The following is a 20,870-nucleotide window of genomic DNA, read 5'->3' on the forward strand; positions in this document are numbered from 1 at the left end:
TATCTATCCAAGAAGTAATAATAAAATCCTAGATATTCAACGGCTTTGTTTACTTTATTAATTCAAATTTGTCCTCTACCATACATGCAAGCTTTACTGTTCAAATCCCTTCCCTGATGATTAATATGTAAACATGGTATTTGGATATGTATGGCCAAGTCTTTCCTATACTCAGTGCCTAAAAATAGTTATGTTGATTTTTTTCTTACCTCATCCTATTTTGAGAAAAAGAGAGAGATGATGATGATGATGATGATGCGACTGTAGAAAGAAGGAACGACATTGAAGAAGGAAAGGAGAGAGAGAGAGAGAGAGAGAGAGAGAGAGAGAGAGAGAGAGAGAGAGAGAGAGAGAGAGAGAGAGAGAGATAGAGAGAATTGAGATTTCCTAATCGAAGGAGGAGTCCGCTTATATTGGATTTTTATTTTTTATTTAAAAAAATATTAGACAAATTAAGTAACCACGTCTGTCATCTCTCCACCCTAAAAACTAGGAATCAGTTACAATATAAAAATTAATAAATTATTTAAATTAATCTAATATTAAATGGACAATTAATATTAAAAAGAAATAAAAATAAGATTGCAATACTTACGTCCTACCACCACTCGCTCAAAAAAATATTCCAAATTAGTTTCAATTTCATTTTCGTCTATTTATTTCTCTCTCTCTCTCTCTCTCTCTCTCTCTCTCTCTCTCTCTCTCTCACCACTCCTTTCTCTGCAACCCCGCTCCCCCCCCACCCGTTCTCTGCGCAACCTTCTCTCCACGTCCTACCCCCTATGCAGCGAGGGTTGAAATCGTCTGCAATTCCGATCTTGTATAATTCCGTGAAATACCACCTTCAAGGGGTGACACGTGTATTGATACCAATACAATGGTCCAGATCTGGTACAACTAATAAAACCTTAAATCAGTGAAGAGTCATTTAAATCATATCTAGATCATTGCATTGGTATCAATACATGTGTCACCCCTAAATGTGGTATTTCACGAAATTGCACGAGATCGAAATTGAGACGATTTTTTTCCACGGAGCGAGCAATCCAGCGACCCAAAAACTCCCAAATTAATATTTGAAGATAAACAATTTTACTCTTTCGTAAGACAGGATGAAGTCTACCAAACTTTCGGGGGCACAAAGTTTTGATTACGATCAGACCTGCAAATCACTAAGATAACGAAACAAATGAAGGGAATTCAATAGATTCAATAGCGGGAGAAATGGAAGATGGGAGAGTAATGCATCCTTCAAGGAGGTGCCATTCCTTGGAGGGATTGGATTGGATTGGATTGGTATAGGATGCCCAATGAGATCAACAGGTGGGCTCATTTCGTCGAATACAATATCGGCAATGTCGCTGTCCGTCCCCGTAAGGTTCTTTCTCCCCCAACTTCCCTTTCTTCTTTGCAATTATACAATGTCAATTTCTTGACCAAAAGTCCATTTGTTCACTTAAGAAACCAAAAATCTATAATAAGGAGACTTATCGGAAGCCTCTCGCCATAACTTCGAGACTCCATTACTTCCTTCTAATGAATCTCCCATGGCTTTCTTCCTCTGGATTGTTGGTGTTGTTTGCTTTTCTAGGGTTAGGGTTCGGGTTGGAGCTCAAACCAGGTATTATCCCAGCCCTCTCTCTGTATCCATCTTTTTATTTTATTTTTTTCAATAATCTTCTCTTAGTTTCTTTCTATATTGTAAGAAATTTATGTTTTGTATATGATGCCTGTTCAATTCCATGTTTCCAACCGTCTATTCACCTGCACTAAAAAAATTATTGATTACTAATGCTCGTCTACTTAAAAGATTGAGTATGGCTTCCTAAAAGCTTGATCTTCACATTGTGTTGTTGTCTTTTTCGATTTGATGTCAATTCTGGAAATCCAGAATATAGGGTTTCTGTGCTGAGGTTTTTCCCAATCTGTGAAGTTGTAATGTATGAATCCCATCTGCTGCAGAATATTGTCATGTCCAAAACCCTGGCAACATGACGATGCCTGAGTGCAAAATCATTGACTTTGAGCAAGGATGGGAGTTCATGGAGAAGGGTATCACGAAGCTCAAGAACATTCTAGAAGGACTTCCTGAACCACAGTTCAGCCCTGAGGATTACATGATGCTCTACACGTATCTATTCAACTCTTTTTGTGTCCTTTTTTCTTATTTCATTTCATGCATCTGTGAGCTATTAGTTTTATTCTTCTCTTTTTATCTGGTTAGTGGTGCTACTGTTTGATGGGCTTATCACTTAACTGAAATCAGAACCATCTACAATATCACTTAACTGAAATCAGAACCATCTACAATATGTGCCGTCAGAAGCCTCCTCATGATTATTCCCAACAGCTTTACGACAAGTATAGAGAGTCCATAGAAGAGTACATTACTTCAAAGGTGAGGAAATTGTGCATATTCTATGTATACTTGTGCTTCTCTCTAATCCTAATTATCAATAATTCACTATGGGATAGATTGCTGTTTATGATTATTTGGTTGTACCTTTCTGTAGAGCCCATCTGTTGTAACTCTATTTTTGTAGCATATGCAGATAATGAAATAATATGTTCAGATAAATTTCGATCCTATTTACTGCCAAAGCTTTTACAGTCTATAACTCTTTGCTCAGCTTGTGTTAACTGCCACTTAATTGTGTGCATCAACCTTGGTTCTTTCCTCAGTTAAATTTTCTTCCTCCAAATTGTTTGTATAGATTTTGTAGCTGTTGTGTTCAAATTGTTTACCGTTATCCATAATGGCAACCACCGACTTCAGATGCTTACAGAGGTGAAATTCAGACGGACCCAGAACGAATTATCAATGATTATTCTTAAATATTTGGAAATTCAATTCCTATGTAGTTTCTATAACATTATAAGATTTATTGCCTGGTATATATTAGTGAAGGCACCACCTTTCAGTTGGGTGGGGAATGAAGTTCATATGTTCCAATTGTCATAAGATGTGTTAAGTTAGTTTCGTATTTGTGGAACACAAATTCGAGAGGAAGGTAATTAATAAAAAGGGTTAATATTAGTTAATTCCAATAGTGAATGTCAGGATAACAATGTCAGTGGTAGATATTCCAACACTGGATATCATGACGTATATCATGTAATCAGAGTGTGCTTCATTTGTGTTCTAATGCTATTTTTATGACCACTTTAATCTTTCCACAGGTATTGCCTTCTTTAAGGGAGAAGCATGGTGAATTTATGGTGAGAGAGCTTGTGAAAAGATGGTCAAATCATAAGATTATGCTCAGGTGGCTTGCACGTTTCTTCCATTACCTTGAGCGATACTTTATTGCTGAGAGGTCACTTCCTGGACTTAATGAAGTTGGACTCACTTGCTTCCGTGATCTGGTATTTAAAAAATGAAACTTATGTCATTCTCACATCATTTTTAACTGCTATTTAGATTAAACATGTTATGCAACTCTTTTTGGATAGAGATTAATTCTTGTTTGACCTCTCTGTGCTTTTTTGTATTTTGAATTGTGTTGTGATGAATTGTTTTTTTTTTCCTTGTTATCTCTGCTTTAAGGTCTACAAGGAGATAAATGGGAAAGTCAGAGATGCTGTAATTTCTTTGGTATGCTGATTTTATGGTTTAAGCACGTTTGTATATTTTTTTTTTCTTGCCCAATTCCTTGCAAGGTTAATTATCAATTATTTGTGTCAGATTGATCAGGAGCGTGAGGGGGAACAGGTTGACCGAGCAATATTGAAGGATGTTGTAGATATCTTTGTCGAAATTGGAATGGGGCAAATGGATTGTTATGAGAATGACTTTGAAGCAGTCATGCTTAAAGATACTGCTGCATATTATTCTCGTAAGGCTTCAAATTGGATTCTGGACGATGCTTATCCTGATTACATGCTAAAGGTAATTGCTACCCTCTTTTATTCTGCTGAATAGTGGGCGAGCCTGTGGTGCAATGGTTAAGTTGCACTGTTGCAACATGTTGGTCACGAGTTTGAAACTTGGTAACAGCTTCCTCTGTGAAGCAGGGGGTAAGGTTGTGTACATTTGGCCCTCCTAGACTCTGCAGTAGCATGAGCCTCATTCACTGGGTTTCACTCTTTTATTTTGCTGAATGTAGATGTGTTATTGTTGTATATCCAAAAATGATAAATTTTATCTGGTATCGTTCAGGCTGAGGAGTGCTTAAAACAGGAGAAGGATCGGGTTTCTCATTACTTGCACTCTAGCAGCGAGCAGAAATTATTGGAGGTATGTGATGTAGAACTCAAGCAGTACCAGGATAGGAGGAAGGCCCAACAGTGAAGCTTGCGACTTGGGAATAGGCAGCCCAACAGTGACTCGCGATTGTGGGCCTCGGTCTACCTTTGATGGTGGACTTGGTTCAGTTTAAAGAAGGCATCTGTGCTGGAAAATCTTCTTAGTAGTTATCTATATCATTGTTTCTATTTTTGAAATTAATACAGTTTCTAAGGCATTAGCAAGCTTGGAGCTTCTTTTTGGTTTTATTTCTTCCCTTTTGTGTTTTATCAAATAGATCTTCTATAGAAAGTTGCTATTTTATTGAGTTGTAAGCTACTTGGTATATTCCAAAAAAAAAAAAAAAAAAACTACTTGGAATCAAAAACTTGCTATTCTTGTGACACTTAGTACCAAGTTTATTAAGACAGGCAAGGACCTGTACAGCCCATGATTTTTGGCTATTCCTTTGCGTTTTTCTTTGAAGAATGTTTGCTATTGACATGATACAGCAACTCCCTTGGTGGTAAAGCCTAGGAGTAAGGACTGATTGGTGGTGAATCTAATCACAGACTAGAGGTGGTGAGACCCTGTCTAGGAGTGTGGCTCCTGCACCAATGCGGGATCAATAGGAGCACATGTGGAAGCATCAACAGTATGGACATTTCCACCTTTAGGAGGAGTTGTGGGACAATCATTTCATCCACCTTTGTGTCTGGGTGGAGGCCCTACACTCCCGGATATAACTCTTTTTCCCTAAAAATATATACAAGTATGTATTAATGAGATAAAAAATTGAAAATATAGTAAAGTCGGGTATTTATATATTTATATATATATATATATATATATTTGGTGAATTAGTTGGTTATTTGTATATGAGGTATGTTATAGTTAATAATTTTAATTTAATTATTGGATAATGTGACAAAAATATTTTTGAAAATAGTTGGGGCATTGATGCCTTGCCAAATCTCCTAATTGGAGGAGATCATTGCAATAAAAATTAGCCCTACTATGTGATTAAGAACATTTATTTCTACTATTTAAAAAAGGACCGGGCAATGAGGTTGGTAGGCTAGTAGAAGAAAGCACTTGTCCTATCACCACTTGAGTCGGCTGATTATGGGTTCGAGTCGGCATGTTCCACTATTGTTCGTTGGTCTTGTGGAAGTATTGCTTGCTGTATGGAGGCTTGGTGACTATAATCACTATCATGATCCATGGAGCACCTTTTTCTCTCACAATTAAAAAAATAATAAATAAATAAATCAAATCACCATGGCCCATCATGACTAGACAATAGGGGGAGAGATGGAATTCCTATCATTCAGTCACCAGTGAAAAAAAACTGTCCATAAAAAGGACTAATAAAAAATTGACAATTGTCAAAAAAATATGGCAGTGAAAATTTGTTCAACCATGTTGAACTTTCTCATCTGATGCAATATTTGAATGCATATGAGAATTAAATGCAGGCCAATATAGACTTGTTATTGACTCCAGTACTCAGCATTGCCAAGAAAGCTATGGCAAAAGGAGTCAAACAAGGAATCAAGCACGCCATGTAAATAGGAGAAAACAAACCTAGAAATATGGATTGACTGGCAACAACTAGTTATATATTTATAATAAAAGTAGTCTATTTATAAAATAATCCCGTCAAGGTTTGTTTTGACATTAACTCACTTTCATTTATTACATGTAGAACCGTCCATTTTCATGGTTTTTTCTATCTAAAATATTGCTCAAAATTAGATTAATGCATAATAATGGTTAGATTACATGCTAATAGATGAATATTAATGTGTCCATGTCAATACAAGGTGGGTATTTAATTAAAGAAGAATAAGATTCCCACAATGTCAGTTTACAGTCAAAACTACACATCCTCAAGTGATTATTCTCTGTAGTGAGTGCGGTGAGCATCAGATGGTTGAGAGCATATGGGCACGCATCCCGATGTCCTCTTGGCCGTCCGATCCTCACCGCACCACCACAATCATTGCAGAGGATGTTTTTGCCACATCCTCATCCAAAACACTGTAACTTGTTCTCATGAATTGTCCTAAATACCCCTTTATTGGACATGGTTGTCTTTTTCAACCTTCGCCTTCGCTTAGTACTACACACGGGCATCGGAGGAAACCTACTCCGTTGATTAAATTAGACTTTAAAATTTACCTAATGACTACTTTAGATCATATTTATCTATTTAATAGATAGAGTGAACAAATTTGTTCATATGAGAAAATAATTTATAATTAATTTAATAAAATAATAAATCTTTGTGATAATAATATTTTACTTACATTTAATTTAACTAATAGTACGTGTAATCTTTGGCTCTTTTTTCTATTCTTAAATTAAAGTCATGACTCATGAGGTCAAGAGCTTGTAATCTTGGTTTTAGTGCACGGTATTGGATTAGAATATTAGATATCGATAAAAACTGATATGATATCAATATTGATCAAGAGAAATTTAACCTTTATTTTTTGTAACTATTTATTTATTTTTACTGTTTTACTCCTTGTCCGTATCGTTTCACTGATGCAATTCGGTATCATGGCTATCGATGTTGGTAGTTTGGTAAGAATCCATATCAGGCAATCCGATACGGATACCGACACCGATACCTCAAACCACGCATATTGATATAAAAAAATAATTCTAAATATAGAGTGAGAGAGAGAGAGAGAGAGGGATACAGACCGAATTCTCCCCCGGACGGATTTGCCTTCCCATCAAAGAGCTTTGTCGGAGTCAATTAGCCCATATGTCATTGGTTTCAAAACGGCGTCTCAGTTACTTGTCTCTAATGCTTCTCCACGGTCTTCTTCCCCCACGATTGTAGTTTTTTTATGCTTTTCTAGGGTTAGGGTTCGGATCCGGATTCGTGCTCTTACGAAAACCAGGTAATATTCCTAGCTCTCCTTTTCTCTTTATCCAGTTCCAGTCTTCTTCTTTCTCTTAAATTTCTTCAATATTGCTGGAAATTTATGTTTTTGCTGTGTGTTGTATATAGTGTATGTTCGATTCCAACCGTTTGTTAATCTGCAATTTTGTATTTATTGATTTCGTCTTTTGAAACTTGGATCGCTTCTTACTTCGTCGGCGATTTATGTTCATTATGAAGTGGGGCCAAATAAAAAAGTGATTATTTATGCTTTCTTCGGCTTAAAAGCTGGATTTGGGCGTCCTAAAAGTTTAATCTCCACATTGTGCAGTTGTCTTTTACTTTTTGACTTCGATTCTGGAAATTTAGAATCTAGGGTTTGTGTGCCGAGGATTTTTGCAGCGGAACTAGATAGGGGTTTTTTACAGGATAATGAATCTAGGGCTTTTGCCGTTCGTCTTGTTTTTTGCAGTTTGATAACTGGTTGGTTTTTGTTTTTTTTTTTATGTAATGGTCATTTACTTGCCATTCTTTGGGGTCCTAATGTATGAATTCAATGTTTTGCAGAATATTCTCACAGGTCTAAAGCCCTGGCAACATGACGATGCCTGAGCGCAAAACTATTGACTTAGACCAAGGATGGGAGTTCATGCAGAAGGGTATCACGAAGCTCAAGAACATTCTAGAAGGACTTCCTGAGCCACAGTTCAGCTCTGAGGATTACATGATGCTCTACACGTATCTATTCAACTCCTTTTGTGTCCTTTTTTTTTTTTTTCAATTTCTGCATCTGTAAGCTATTAGTTTTATTCTTCTCTTTTTATCCGGCAAGTGATGCTATTGTTTGATGGACTTATCACTTAACTGAAAACAGAACCATCTACAACATGTGCACACAGAAGCCACCTCATGATTATTCCCAACAGCTTTATGACAAGTACAGAGAGTCCTTTGAAGAGTACATTACTTCAACGGTGAGGAAATTGTGCATTTTCTATATATGCTTGTGTTTTCTGTAATTAGAATTAGCAATGATCCACTATGAAATAGATTTCTGTAGATGATAATTTGGTTGTATCGTTTCCCCAGGTATTGCCTTCTTTAAGGGAGAAGCATGACGAATTCATGTTGAGAGAGCTTGTGAAAAGATGGTCAAATCATAAGGTTATGGTCAGGTGGCTTTCACGTTTCTTCCATTATCTCGATCGATACTTTATTGCTAGGAGGTCGCTTCCTGCACTCAATGAAGTTGGACTCACTTGCTTCCGCGATCTGGTATTAAAAAAGAAAAAAAAGAAACTCATGTTATTTTCACATCATATTTCACAGTTATTTAGATTAAGCATTTTTTGCTACGCTTTTTGGATAGAGATTAATTCCGGTTTGATTTATGGGCATGTGAATTTTAAATTGTATTGTGATGAATTGTTTTATTTACTTGTTATCTTTGCTTTCAGGTCTACAAGGAGATAAATGGGAAAGTCAGAGATGCTGTAATTTCTTTGGTATGCTGATTTTATGGTTTGAACGTGTATATGTTTCTTGTTTGCAATTCCGTGCAATCTTAGTTACCAAATTTTTGTGTCAGATTGATCAAGAGCGTGAGGGAGAACAGATTGACCGAGCATTATTGAAGAATGTTTTAGATATCTTTGTAGAAATTGGAATGGGGCAAATGGATTATTATGATAATGACTTTGAAGCAGCCATGCTTAAAGATACTGGTGCTTATTATTCTCGTAAGGCTTCAAATTGGATTTTGGAGGATTCTTGTCCTGATTACATGCTGAAGGTCATTGCTACCCTCTTTTATTCTGTTGAATCTAGATTTGTTATTTTTGTATATCCAAAAGTTTATTACATAGTAGCTGCTGCTGTCATTCAGGCTGAAGAGTGCTTAAAACGGGAGAAGGATCGGGTTTCTCATTACTTGCATTCTAGCAGTGAGCCGAAATTATTGGAGGTCTGTCCCTGATTGTTTTATTTTCTGAGACCTAAGAGTGGTGAATTCTGGGTTATGATTCTGCAATAGAAAATATTGACGAGATAATATGTTTCTAAATTTTTCTCAGTCTGACTTATTATTTGATTACTGGTGTAGAAAGTGCAAAATGAGTTGTTGTCTGTGTATACAAACCAGTTGCTTGAAAAAGAACACTCTGGATGCCATGCGTTGCTTAGAGATGACAAGGTATACATTGAAATGTGGTGTGATAATTCAAATTTATCTGTTTTATTAAGCGAGCTGATATATTCTTTATATTGTTACACCTCTTTAGGTGGAGGATTTGTCGAGGATGTATAGACTCTTCTGTAGAATTCCTCGTGGGTTGGATCCTGTTTCGAGTATATTTAAACAGGTGAGCTCTGTCACATTACTTTTCAAAGATATAAATGAATCATGAACTTTTATCTCTATCTCAGTTCTCTTGCTCACTCATTCTTCTGTGATGCAGCATGTTACAGCTGAAGGTACAGCCTTGGTCAAACAAGCAGAAGATGCCGCAAGTAATAAGAAGGTGTGTTATTTTAGGTTTTTCTCCCCTCACCCGCAGGCAATCTAATATTGTTTATGGTAGCTCCTACCTTGTCATTCATGCTGGAACCTCATTAAGCATAAGTTGCTTCATCTCGTGTCAAAACTAAAACTATTGGGAAATAATATATTCTACATCAGTTATGAGTAGCTTTTGCATCATGAAGCAGAAACGTCATCTTTAATGCACTCATATAATTTGCAACCAAATTTCTTACACCCTTTTAAATTTAATGATTGGGTCCAAGAATCTCATTTTGATCAACTAACCTCAACTGCTGTAAACCTGAGAGCATTGGTTTTGTGTACCATGGGTTCATTTTGTTGTAGAATGATACTGAATCACTAGGTCTAAATGTCTAATTATAACTGCAGAATGTTTCACATGCTTTATGCTGATCTTTAGTCATACTATTTGACTAGTTACTCATCTTGACCCTGACGGGAGAAAGAGCTATTGTATTTGTTTAACCATTCAGATGGCTATTTTATTAGCCTTAGATGATAGGGATCTCTCTAGTTCCCCCCCCCCTGCCCTCCTTTGTGCTATTTCCATTATACTCTTGCTCTACATGGGTTAGGTATTGTATGCCAATGCATTGCCAGGTATGTTGAACTCAGATTACTCCGCCATGTTCTATATGTTGGTTACTATTTGCAAGTCCCAAAACTGTTTCCCACAACTTCCATAGAGGTATGTTTTCTTTCTGCTGATTGTGAAGGAGTAACGATAGAATATGGTTGAGGTATAACTTATCAACCAATAGAGCTTCAAGTCCCAACAGGATGACAGCTGGCACGGTTTTGACAGATGAGAATAAAAATAAAATGATCGATGAAGATGGGGAGTGACCGGGTTATAAGTCGGGCAGCAGTGTTCTCACTTTCAGGAAGACCTACATTTGGGAGGGGAGCGGCAGAAAGAGGTGCTTGTTCCCTTCTCTATAGTGCAGGTTCTAAGACTAGGCGAAGATCGGAGACTAAACACGAATCATCAATTCCTTTGACCATTCGGACTCTCAAGCTTCACACAAACCCAATGGTGTCGGTGTGATGTAAAACACATCACATCAGCAAGGGATTAGGATTGCTGTGGGAATTCACTAATGGTTGTGAATGTATTCAATGATTGACCACGGTTGATAACAACAACTGAGATGTCAGGTGCGGCTCAGAGAAGAGGATCATGACATATGATGCTGTAGCAGCCGTAGCATGGGGAACTTGAAAGAGGCTATTCCTCTCTCTCTCGGTACAGCTCATTTTAGGAGGCAGGCAGAGGTTGCCCATCAGAGGGCGACGAGAAGGGGTTTTACACGAAGGGTTGGTTAACCAATACCTTCATGGAGAAGCTAGACTTTATGACAGAAGGTGAAATCTCAAGAGGCTGAGGAGGTAACAACTGTAAAAAGAACCTGAGAAAGTTGAAGATCCCATGGTCAACATTCAAAGGAGAGCTGAACTGATGTATGCTATTGGCCAGAAATTGGAATGAGTTTTGCAATGGAGTTAGTATGCTATTCATCTTGTCCTCAAAAGAATTGTAGGAGAGAAAACAAGTGACAATTTGAGAATTGGGGGATACTTCTGTCCTCATTTGCAGAGAGACTCCATCCTCTCAGTTGAGGGTAGAGGGTAATTGTTGTCTATAGAGATTTTGGTGGAGGTGGGGCAATGTTGTGCTGTTGTGAGTTCTGAAGAAGGTAGAAGGTGAAAAGATCTCTATTTTTTAATGATAGTGAGGGGTTCAAAAGCTTCTGAAGCCCCATCTTAGTAAGCTGAATCGTGAGCACTTCTCTGCAGTGCGGAACAGCCCAAAGCAAAGAAGTCTGTTATTCTATCCAGTCCCAGATGCAGCAGGACCCATCCAATCAACACTCATGCTGTCATTCCCATCACTACGGATTGATTGTCCCTACCTAACTACACTGTAGTGGTCTAGGGAGCGCAATTGCCAGAGCACGAGAGAATGAAGAATAATGATTTCAGCGAGAGGAGCTGGACGGACTACCATAGTGAGTCTAGTGGCTACCACTGGATCTATTGTGGATGTTCCTGCAGGAAAGGCAATGCTAGGGCATGTGGTCGACACTTTGGGAGTACCTATTGATGGAAGAGGGGCTCTAAGCAATCACATTCGATCTTTGTCTTGCAGGTTTGGACTGAAAAAAATCGCTTTTAACACCAATCATTGTTCATCTGGAAAGGCAAAGTCCACTTGCTTTTTCAACTTGGGCAAGTCCGTCCACTTGAATAATCCTCGGGCTTTAAGGGCAGGAGGTCGTAGATCAAAGTCCTTCCCCTATTGACGTCTATGGGTTTAGAGAAATTCCTATTGTTACGGTTAGTGGCTTAGCGATTCCAGCAGGAAAGTGACTTCTAGGATCAGCTTACGGTCTTTAGATCTTTAGGACAGAGAAGGAGTTCCCACATCTCATTCTTGTTCAAGTCACTCGCGCTTTTTCTCTAAGCTTATGTCAGGGGGCGCTGGAGAGGTGGAGTCCTTATCATTATCGCTACGTAATAGATGTGGTTCCCAGATCAGCTCTGAAATATAGACCCCCTTTTGGATCAACTCTACTCGGATTCAGACATCTATGTGATGCCAGGTCTGGAGAGAAATTCTACCCGCCTGACTGAGAATCTCCTTTCTTTTTTCAAAGATCGCCTGCTCGTAACGTGCCAGAGAAGTTAGTTGTTCGTTGGTCAACTTGAATTCCAAATAGTCCTAGAATCACAAGGAACGATTGACGGTTGATCTTGATCGCTTCAAGCTCCGAAGGAGTTCATGGTGCCATTTACATAAAGAGATTGAATTCTGTCGCTTGGCAGCGCCTCACCTGGAAAGAAAGCATCTTTCGGCAGAGGAAAGGAGGCGACTAGTCGCTTTTGGCGAAGCAGCGAGTTCATGAGCAAGTGACTGAACGAGCCAGTGAGCAGCGAGTGAAGTGACTGAACAAGCTATTCTTTCAAACTTATGCATTTATTAGCTATCATTTTGGGAGTTTGGTTAATGGGTATGGGTGTGTAGGGTAATTGGTTAAAGGTATATGGAATTTGAAGTGGGTTATGAGGATGATATAATTCTGTTTCGTGGTAGAGAAACTTCATGGGGGCAAAATAGTAGAGAAACCAAAGAAAATGAGAAGGGCAGCTAGGCTTTTTTGAAATCTAGCCAACTAGATCCTACTTTCTGGACAACTGATTGGAACACCAGGCCAGAATGGTAGTCATCTTAGTTGCATAAATTCATATTTACTTTAAAGAGTATCCAATAGAGAAAACAGACTTCCATGTAGGCAAGATGTAACTATATATTAGGGGGGAAAACTCAAATTTTAAGTCAATTAAATCTTGTCACCTTTGATAACACTGTTGGTCTTTCGGCCAGGAGTTTTCCATACCACAATGGATTTGTAGATCCTATCACCCATTGATAACACTGCGTGTCTTTTTCCCAGAGTTCACTCATACCACGTTGGATTTGCAAGTGTGTGTGTGTTTTTTTTCCATTTGTTTGTTATGTAATTGAAAGAGGCTTCTTTATTTATTTATCCGATAAATTACCTATTTATTAGAAAGAATGGGGTAAAAAAGTTAGTTCAAAGGATACAGCTTTGAATACTACAACAACAAAAAGAGAGAGAATAAGACGAGTTTGAAAACGGTCTACAACAGAAACAAGACTATGCCACCGGGTACGGGGCCCAAAGACAAGTCTACCTACACCTTTGCCAGTCAACTTATTTTCAATGAAGTTGGCAGACCTCAACTTCTTAGAGAACGTAAAGGATCTAAAGTCAACTCCTTTAGATTATATTCTTACTTGGTTGGAACTATAATGAGGTTCTACACTTCTACTCTACATCAGGTTACTCCTTGCTTTGGTAGCAGCTAACTTCTTTAACCTCATTTATGAGGGAAATCGTGGCGAGGAAATATGGACATCATGAATCATGACGAGGAGGTAATACCATTAGCACTGGCAGTCAAGGGTGTGACGGGACGATATTTGATTTAAGTATCCTAAAATGAACATGTATTAATTATAGTCGTATCCTTGTGTAATTTATTTATGATACGGGCGGAAGACCAAGAGATGATTGTTTAATTGTTTATTGATTTATTTATAGGTGCACCATATTATTATCAGAAGTAGTGATGCTAACATATGCATATTATGCAGGCAGAGAAGAGAGATGTGGTTGGTTTGCAAGAACAGGTTTTTGTGAGAAAAGTAATTGATCTGCACGACAAGTACTTGGCATATGTTAACGACTGCTTCTTGAACCACTCTCTATTTCACAAGGTTCATGTCATATCATATTGTCCTGGTATTACAATTACATCCTGTTGTTTTCAACTAAATTGCCTGTTGTTCTAGGCACTCAAAGAGGCCTTCGAGGTTTTCTGCAACAAGGGTGTTGCTGGGAGCTCAAGTGCAGAATTGCTGGCAACTTTCTGTGATAATATCCTAAAGAAGGGTGGGAGTGAGAAGCTGAGTGATGAAGCAATTGAGGAAACTCTTGAGAAGGTTCCCTTCCATATCTTTAGTGGTAACCGTTGCAATGCGCCGTTCAGTTACTCATGGCTATTCTGTTAACTTCTGCTGGATTTTGTTGTCATCTTCAGGTAGTAAAGCTGCTTGCCTACATCAGCGATAAGGACCTCTTTGCAGAATTTTACAGGTGAAACACTGTTCTGTGGCTTCTGCTCATAAGCAATGTTTGAAAACTACTACTTTTAAATATCTGGTGCTTACTGTCTGTCCTATGTATTGCAGGAAAAAGCTTGCTCGCAGGCTGCTTTTTGATAAGAGTGCTAATGATGATCATGAAAGGAGTATTCTGACCAAGCTGAAGCAGCAATGTGGTGGACAATTCACTTCAAAGATGGAGGGAATGGTCAGTTATTAAATGTTGGACCTTGTTATAATGTAGTTGAATACTTAAATTGTGAAAATCATAATTGAGGGGGTGACTGGTACTTGCTTTTCTGCTGCCAGGTCACAGATTTAACATTGGCGAGGGAAAATCAGGCAAACTTTGAGGAATATCTGAGTAGTAATTCAGCTGCAAATCCTGGTATTGACTTGACAGTTACAGTCTTAACTACTGGATTCTGGCCAAGTTATAAATCCTTTGATCTCAATCTTCCGGCAGAGATGGTACCATCCACTCTTCTTTTTTGGTTTTTTTTTTCTAAAGTGATGGAATAGTAGCATTCCCTGTTATGTATTATTTGAATATTATTGTTTCAGGTTAAGTGTGTCGAGGTTTTTAAGGAATTCTATCAGACGAAAACAAAGCATAGAAAACTTACATGGATATACTCATTGGGTACTTGTAACATCAATGGAAAATTTGAACCGAAGACCATGGAGCTAATTGTGACGACTTATCAGGTGAATCTCTTACCATATTTTCCATCTTCGTCCACAGAATAGCTGCGATATCATGGCTGGGGTCTTAGACAATTTGTTTTCCTTCTTATACAGGCATCTGCCTTGCTGCTTTTCAATGCTTCAGACAGATTGAGTTATTCAGAAATCATGACTCAGTTGAACTTAACAGATGATGATGTGGTTCGACTACTTCATTCCCTATCTTGTGCAAAATACAAAATTCTCGAAAAAGAGCCAAACACCAAAACCATCTCTCCGACTGACTATTTTGAGTTCAATACCAAGTTTACAGACAAAATGAGAAGGATTAAGGTCTGGTTGTGTGTGTATTCCGTTACCATTTAATTGCATTGCTTTCTTTCTGTTGCTGCCTTTAGTTGATATGTTGACATTGGAGTATTTTATGTACTCAGATTCCACTCCCTCCAGTGGATGAAAAGAAGAAGGTGATTGAGGATGTTGACAAGGATAGACGATATGCGATTGATGCCTCAATTGTGCGCATCATGAAGAGTCGGAAGGTTTTGGGTCATCAACAGTTAGTGATGGAGTGTGTGGAGCAGCTAGGGCGCATGTTTAAGGTAAAGTGTATTCCTCCCCTCCCTCCCAACACAAACATGCACGAACAAAGTGATTAAATGCACGATATTCGTATTCTATGGTAGATGGTTAACATTGGTAGGGGTTATGTGCAGCCCGACTTCAAAGCAATCAAGAAGCGGATTGAAGACCTAATCACCCGAGATTATCTGGAGAGAGACAAGGACAATCCTAACACGTTCAGGTATTTGGCCTGATTCAATCTGTTGATGTTACCTCAGGTCATATCGAGTAAGAATTTGGTGGCAACACGATGAAAGTATTGGTCCGGAGGATGTAAGAGCACAACCCACCCTGAATGGCCTCTCCTCTAATGGTGTGATGTGCAACCTGGAGCGAGCGGGAATTCTTGTACATGTTTTTGCGTATAGAAGTAAAACTTTGGGTAACTACCCCGTATCCCCCCATATTTATTTGAGGGTATAAAAAGTGAAGGGATTTGTTGAAAGGTCTTCTAGTCCATAGGGTATTGTATCTACCCATCTCACAGCAATCCCTTCTTCATGATTAAGCTAGTTGTTTTCTTCTCTTTCTTTCCCTGTTCTCTTTTCCTTCTCCCCCTCTTTCCCTCCCCCAACCTCTCTCTGTTTCTCCCTTCCAATTGTAATTTATTTTTAGTAATCAGATTGATTTGCTTGCGATATTGAAGAGACTATCGATTGAGAATCTTATCAGTTACCAGGAATGATGACTTTGTTCTTTGCCCATCCCTGACCATCTGTTGTTTCTGTGTTGTGTGAGGGGTTATATAAATTTACGTCGTCTTATGGACTTTATTTTGAGCTTCATTTTGTTCTCCTGGCCTAAATGTTTCCACCCTAGTCTACCTTATCCTTTCTGTCAAATGCAAGACAAAACTGTTGGCCATATGAGTACAGGTAAAGGTTGAGCTAGATTGAAATTTCATTGAACTGTTCAATATTTGAGGAAGAGAGACTGTTAACAAAGGTCTGAAATGCCTTTCGTTGGCTTGGTTTAATTGAAGGGTCTGATCTTGTGGATTAAGAGGTTATTTCTTGGGTTTAATTGAAGGGACAGATCCTGTGGATTAAGAGATTCTCTTTATTCTTTGTGATGGGAAAACTTGATCCTTGTGATTATGGCCATGTTTGCTTGGAAGGGAAGAAAAAAATTTCAAACCTAAAATTATCAATACCCTCAACCATTATAACTTCATTCTACCTTGTTTTGTTGGCCAAAGTTTTGGGTTTCTTATCTAGCAAGGCTTGACTCCTGGAGAACATATGCATGAGTTCAGCTTCTGATCCTTGGAGCCCGTATCTCTGAACAGTCCCTGGAGCCATTGGGTATCTCTGCTTCTCCAGAGGTAACAAGAACTATCAATGGCAACATTCACTATACTCTCTAAGCAACCCCACGGGAAAAATTAAGTCCAATATAAGGAGGGATGTAGTTGACAGTTGAAATAGGCCATTAAAACTTAGGAAAATGATCTCTTACCCGTTTTTTATTTACCCAATTAATTTGATGATTAGAAACGGTATCTTGCTCTATGTATTTTTGTAATTCCATTATCAATGTCAATATATTTTCATTAATGTAAGGCGTCATATTTTTTGTTTTTAGGGTAAAGAATGAAAGTCATCATAATAATCACTTATATGTGAGTCTCATGAGTTCGTGAGCTTCAAAATCCAATCGCAACAAATAATTTTTTATTTTCCTACTGAGGGTGTCCAGACCTTTGGCCTGATTACTCACCCAGGTCCAGGCAACCCCACAGTCAATGGACCGAGTTATAAGTGAGATTATAATAATTAATTTTTATGAGAAAAAAAATCAAATTAATCCCATTGTGAGTGACCCAAAAGGTGCTGCCACATAATTGCCTCTTATTTTACAAAATTTTAATCCTCCTTTTGACTTTTCCTGTGGTCAATCTAGGCATGGTTTGACGAATTAGAATCGGATCCCCGACTGGCTTCAATTCCAACAAAATCAGATCAAAATCGGCTTAGATGTGATTCCCAACTCTACAAATTGTGAGTGATTTTTTGGTTAGCCAAATCTGACTGATTTTGGCTGATTTTTAAGGTTCATGTTGATTCTTTGCTGATTCCAAATGAATCGGAATCCACATAGGGCCTCTTTTTTTTTTTTTTTTTTTTTTTCAGTTGTGCTTTGACCTTTGATCTTGGTGCACATTAAATAGATTCTTTTCTCAACATTCGTGTGGTGATGCCGTGATTCACAAACTCAGATCGCTTGCATGTACATTTAGGTGATCATACACTTTAGGTGGTAACACCTGTTTTATGGTGTTTTATTTACTGTTATTTAAAAGGTAAAAATGAGAATTTATAGAGATTGGATCCATTGTTTACCTAGACATAAACATGTGAGGATCCAACACATGTCCCACTTCATTCTAATTATAGGTTGAAGAGAGTATGCCAAAGATTTTTTTTTTTCTTTTCTTTTTTTGTTGGGTATACAATGTTGCTTACTGAGAAGATTCGCAATAGTGGATGCATTGATAAAGGATGCGCATGATGTTACCTATCTTTAAAAAGACAAGTGTAAGATCCACATCGAGGTAGAGTTTGAATCCTCTGCATGTAAGATCACCTGAATTTACATGCGAGGATCCAACACATGTTCGACTTCTTGTCAATAAAAAGGGAAGGGCATATATAGAAACAAAGAAACATGTGTTGATCTTTACATGTACATCCAAAGTAAACGTACATGCAGTGGATTCAAATTCGTCCATGTAGAGAATCTATTCTCTATTTATGGAATAAAAGAACGTGTAGGTTCATGTGAACGTACGTTCAGCGGACGAAAATGCCCTTAAGATTCCTTAAAACAGTTTAACAATAAAAACGAGCTAGAGGAACACCATTTCTTGGTGAAGCCACCGCCAATGAGACGAATACTCCTCTCCATCTCCTCGTCAGGGCCATACACATACACTTCCCGCCAATACTGCGCTTCACTTTCCAGTTCGAAAGCTACCCAATTTGTTCAACAACTCCGAAAATCTCACGATTTGGAATCCGTAATCTCCATTCACTCCAACCTTCTTCAACTTGGATTCTTAACAGACACATTCGTTTCAAATCATCTCATCAATGGGTACGTTAGATTGCGAAGGTTGGATGATGCATATCAGGTGTTTGAAGAAATGCCTGAACCAGACGTCGTCTCATGGACTTCTCTTATGGCTGGGTACATCGACATGGGCAAGCCCCAGATCGCTTTTTGGCTCTTTGAAAGAATGCTTGGAAGTTCTGCTAAGCCCAATGCCTTCACCTTTGCTACCATGGTTAATGCTTGCTCTGTTCTTGCTGACATTGAAAATGGAAGAAAACTCCATGCCATGATTGAGATGTTGGGCTTCCAATCCAATCTTGTAGTTTGCACTGCTCTCATTGACATGTATGGGAAATCTAACAACGTGGATGAAGCTCGCCGGGTTTTTAATGTGATGGGTTATCGTAACATTGTTTCTTGGACTTCGATGGTTGCTGCATATGCCCAGAATGCACGAAGCCATGATGCACTTCAGCTCTTTGGAGAATTCATCCAGGTTATGTATGATCCTCCAAACCATTTCATGTTGGCGAGTGTAATCAATGCTTGTGCAAGCTTGGGTAGGTTAGTCACGGGGAAAGTGACACACGCTACAGTCATTCGTGGTGGCCACCATGTAAATGATGTGGTTGCCACTGCACTTGTTGACATGTATGCAAAGTGTGGATGCTTTGCATATTCTGACAAAGTTTTCCAGCGCATGAAGAACCCTTGTGTAATATCTTATACCTCAATGATAGTTGGAGCTGCAAAACATGGACTTGGGAAGCTTTCCCTCGACATCTTTGAAGAGATGCTCGAAAGGGGAATAAGACCCAATGATGTCACCTTTGTTGGGGTCTTACATGCTTGCAGCCATTCCGGTTTCGTCAACATAGGCCTTGAACACTTACACTCAATGAAAAGAAAATATGGTATAATGCCTGATGTGAAACACTACATATGTGCTGTTGATATGCTTGGCCGTGCTGGCTGTCTGGACGAGGCTTACAAGTTAGCAAAGACAATACAAACAGAACCTGATGATGGAGCAATTCTTTGGGGCACACTGCTATCAACTAGCAGGACCCATGGAAAGCTAGATCTTGCTTTAGAAGCTGGTCAGAAGCTACTAGAATTGAACAGACAAGTTGCAGCTTCATATGTTACAATGTCAAATGCTTATGCATCAGCAGGGAAGTGGGAAAATGTTCATAGAACCCGGTCTGAAATGAAGCAACAAAATGTCTATAAGGAACCCGGATGCAGTTGGATTGAGGTCAAGGAAGCAATATATGTCTTCTATGCTGGAGATGTATTGTCTTGCATACGGGGAAATGAGGTGGTTCACTTATTGAGAGAGTTGGAAGTGAAAATGAAGGAGAGAGGCTATGTTCAAGGTGGTAATGATTTGGTCTCCATAGATGTGGAGGAGGAAGCCAAGGATACAATTTTGAGTCTTCACAGTGAGAGGTTAGCTTTGGGGTTTGGGTTGATAACCATTCCTAAAGGTGTGACCATTAGAATTATGAAGAACTTGAGAATGTGTAGAGCCTGTCACGAGGCCTTTAAGCTGATCAGTGAGATTGTGAAGAGGGATTTTATTGTGAGGGATGTGAATAGATTTCATCATTTCAAAGATGGGTTTTGCAATTGCAAAGATTATTGGTAAATTATTGTCCAATAACATATATAATGGCAAATACACCATGATATTTGCATCATATTAACTGTCTTTTGCAGACGAGGGATTTTTCATATTCCATCGGTATATCAATTATCCCACAGATTTCTTGTGCATTCCATTTTCCCCCCTTATGTTGCTCAGGCCATTTGTAAATTTCCACTACACTTCCCTCCTAATTAGCTTTCTCCTTCCCTATATCTCAAGTCTTGGAATTCCAATCACATCCCAGTAAAATGATTTCATATTAGGGGTTCCCATAGCAGGATCACAGATGACATGTTTGGATAGAACCACAAGTGAACTATTCGGTTGTTCCTGTGAGGTTAGCAAAATTCTAATTTTTTTCAGGAATAGAATCAAAAGAAGGCAAGCATGATGCATTGCTAGTGCTACCTTCTCACACCAATATAAATCGCTGACACAGCCTGTGATTTGGGTCTCAATCTACTGGCCAAAGCTATTCCCATAAACAATGTAGCACAC

At 38.5% G+C, this 20,870-nt stretch overlaps 2 protein-coding genes across 6 annotated transcripts; both read left to right on the forward strand.

Moving 5' to 3' along the window:
- Nucleotides 1-1,184: 1,184 nt before the first annotated feature.
- On the forward strand, nucleotides 1,185-16,369 carry LOC122090770 (cullin-1). 5 transcript variants are annotated; one of them, XM_042660488.1, is made up of 19 exons: nucleotides 1,185-1,373; nucleotides 1,963-2,131; nucleotides 2,299-2,398; nucleotides 3,181-3,366; nucleotides 3,548-3,595; nucleotides 8,713-8,916; nucleotides 9,010-9,087; nucleotides 9,226-9,315; nucleotides 9,404-9,484; nucleotides 9,581-9,643; nucleotides 13,847-13,969; nucleotides 14,045-14,194; nucleotides 14,293-14,348; nucleotides 14,444-14,564; nucleotides 14,666-14,827; nucleotides 14,921-15,064; nucleotides 15,158-15,376; nucleotides 15,478-15,645; nucleotides 15,760-16,369. In XM_042660488.1, exons 1-19 carry the CDS (start codon nucleotides 1,304-1,306, stop codon nucleotides 15,859-15,861), a joined length of 2,334 nt encoding a protein of 777 aa, XP_042516422.1. In that variant the 5' UTR covers nucleotides 1,185-1,303; the 3' UTR covers nucleotides 15,862-16,369. The 5 variants fall into 5 exon arrangements, with proteins under 5 accessions (XP_042516422.1, XP_042516421.1, XP_042516425.1 ...); XM_042660487.1 differs by having other exon boundaries at nucleotides 1,241-1,621; XM_042660489.1 differs by lacking the exons at nucleotides 1,185-1,373; nucleotides 1,963-2,131; nucleotides 2,299-2,398; nucleotides 3,181-3,366; nucleotides 3,548-3,595 and adding exons at nucleotides 6,907-7,143; nucleotides 7,692-7,862; nucleotides 7,999-8,098; nucleotides 8,214-8,399; nucleotides 8,582-8,629.
- A 1,903-nt stretch (nucleotides 16,370-18,272) lies between these two features.
- On the forward strand, nucleotides 18,273-20,500 carry LOC122091232 (pentatricopeptide repeat-containing protein At4g15720). The gene has a single exon (XM_042661090.1). The coding sequence runs from the start codon at nucleotides 18,552-18,554 to the stop codon at nucleotides 20,370-20,372; it is 1,821 nt and encodes a 606-aa protein (XP_042517024.1). The 5' UTR covers nucleotides 18,273-18,551; the 3' UTR covers nucleotides 20,373-20,500.
- Nucleotides 20,501-20,870: the final 370 nt, after the last annotated feature.

Source organism: Macadamia integrifolia, chromosome 10 (genome assembly GCF_013358625.1).
Source record: "Macadamia integrifolia cultivar HAES 741 chromosome 10, SCU_Mint_v3, whole genome shotgun sequence".
Taxonomy (NCBI): domain Eukaryota; kingdom Viridiplantae; phylum Streptophyta; class Magnoliopsida; order Proteales; family Proteaceae; genus Macadamia; species Macadamia integrifolia.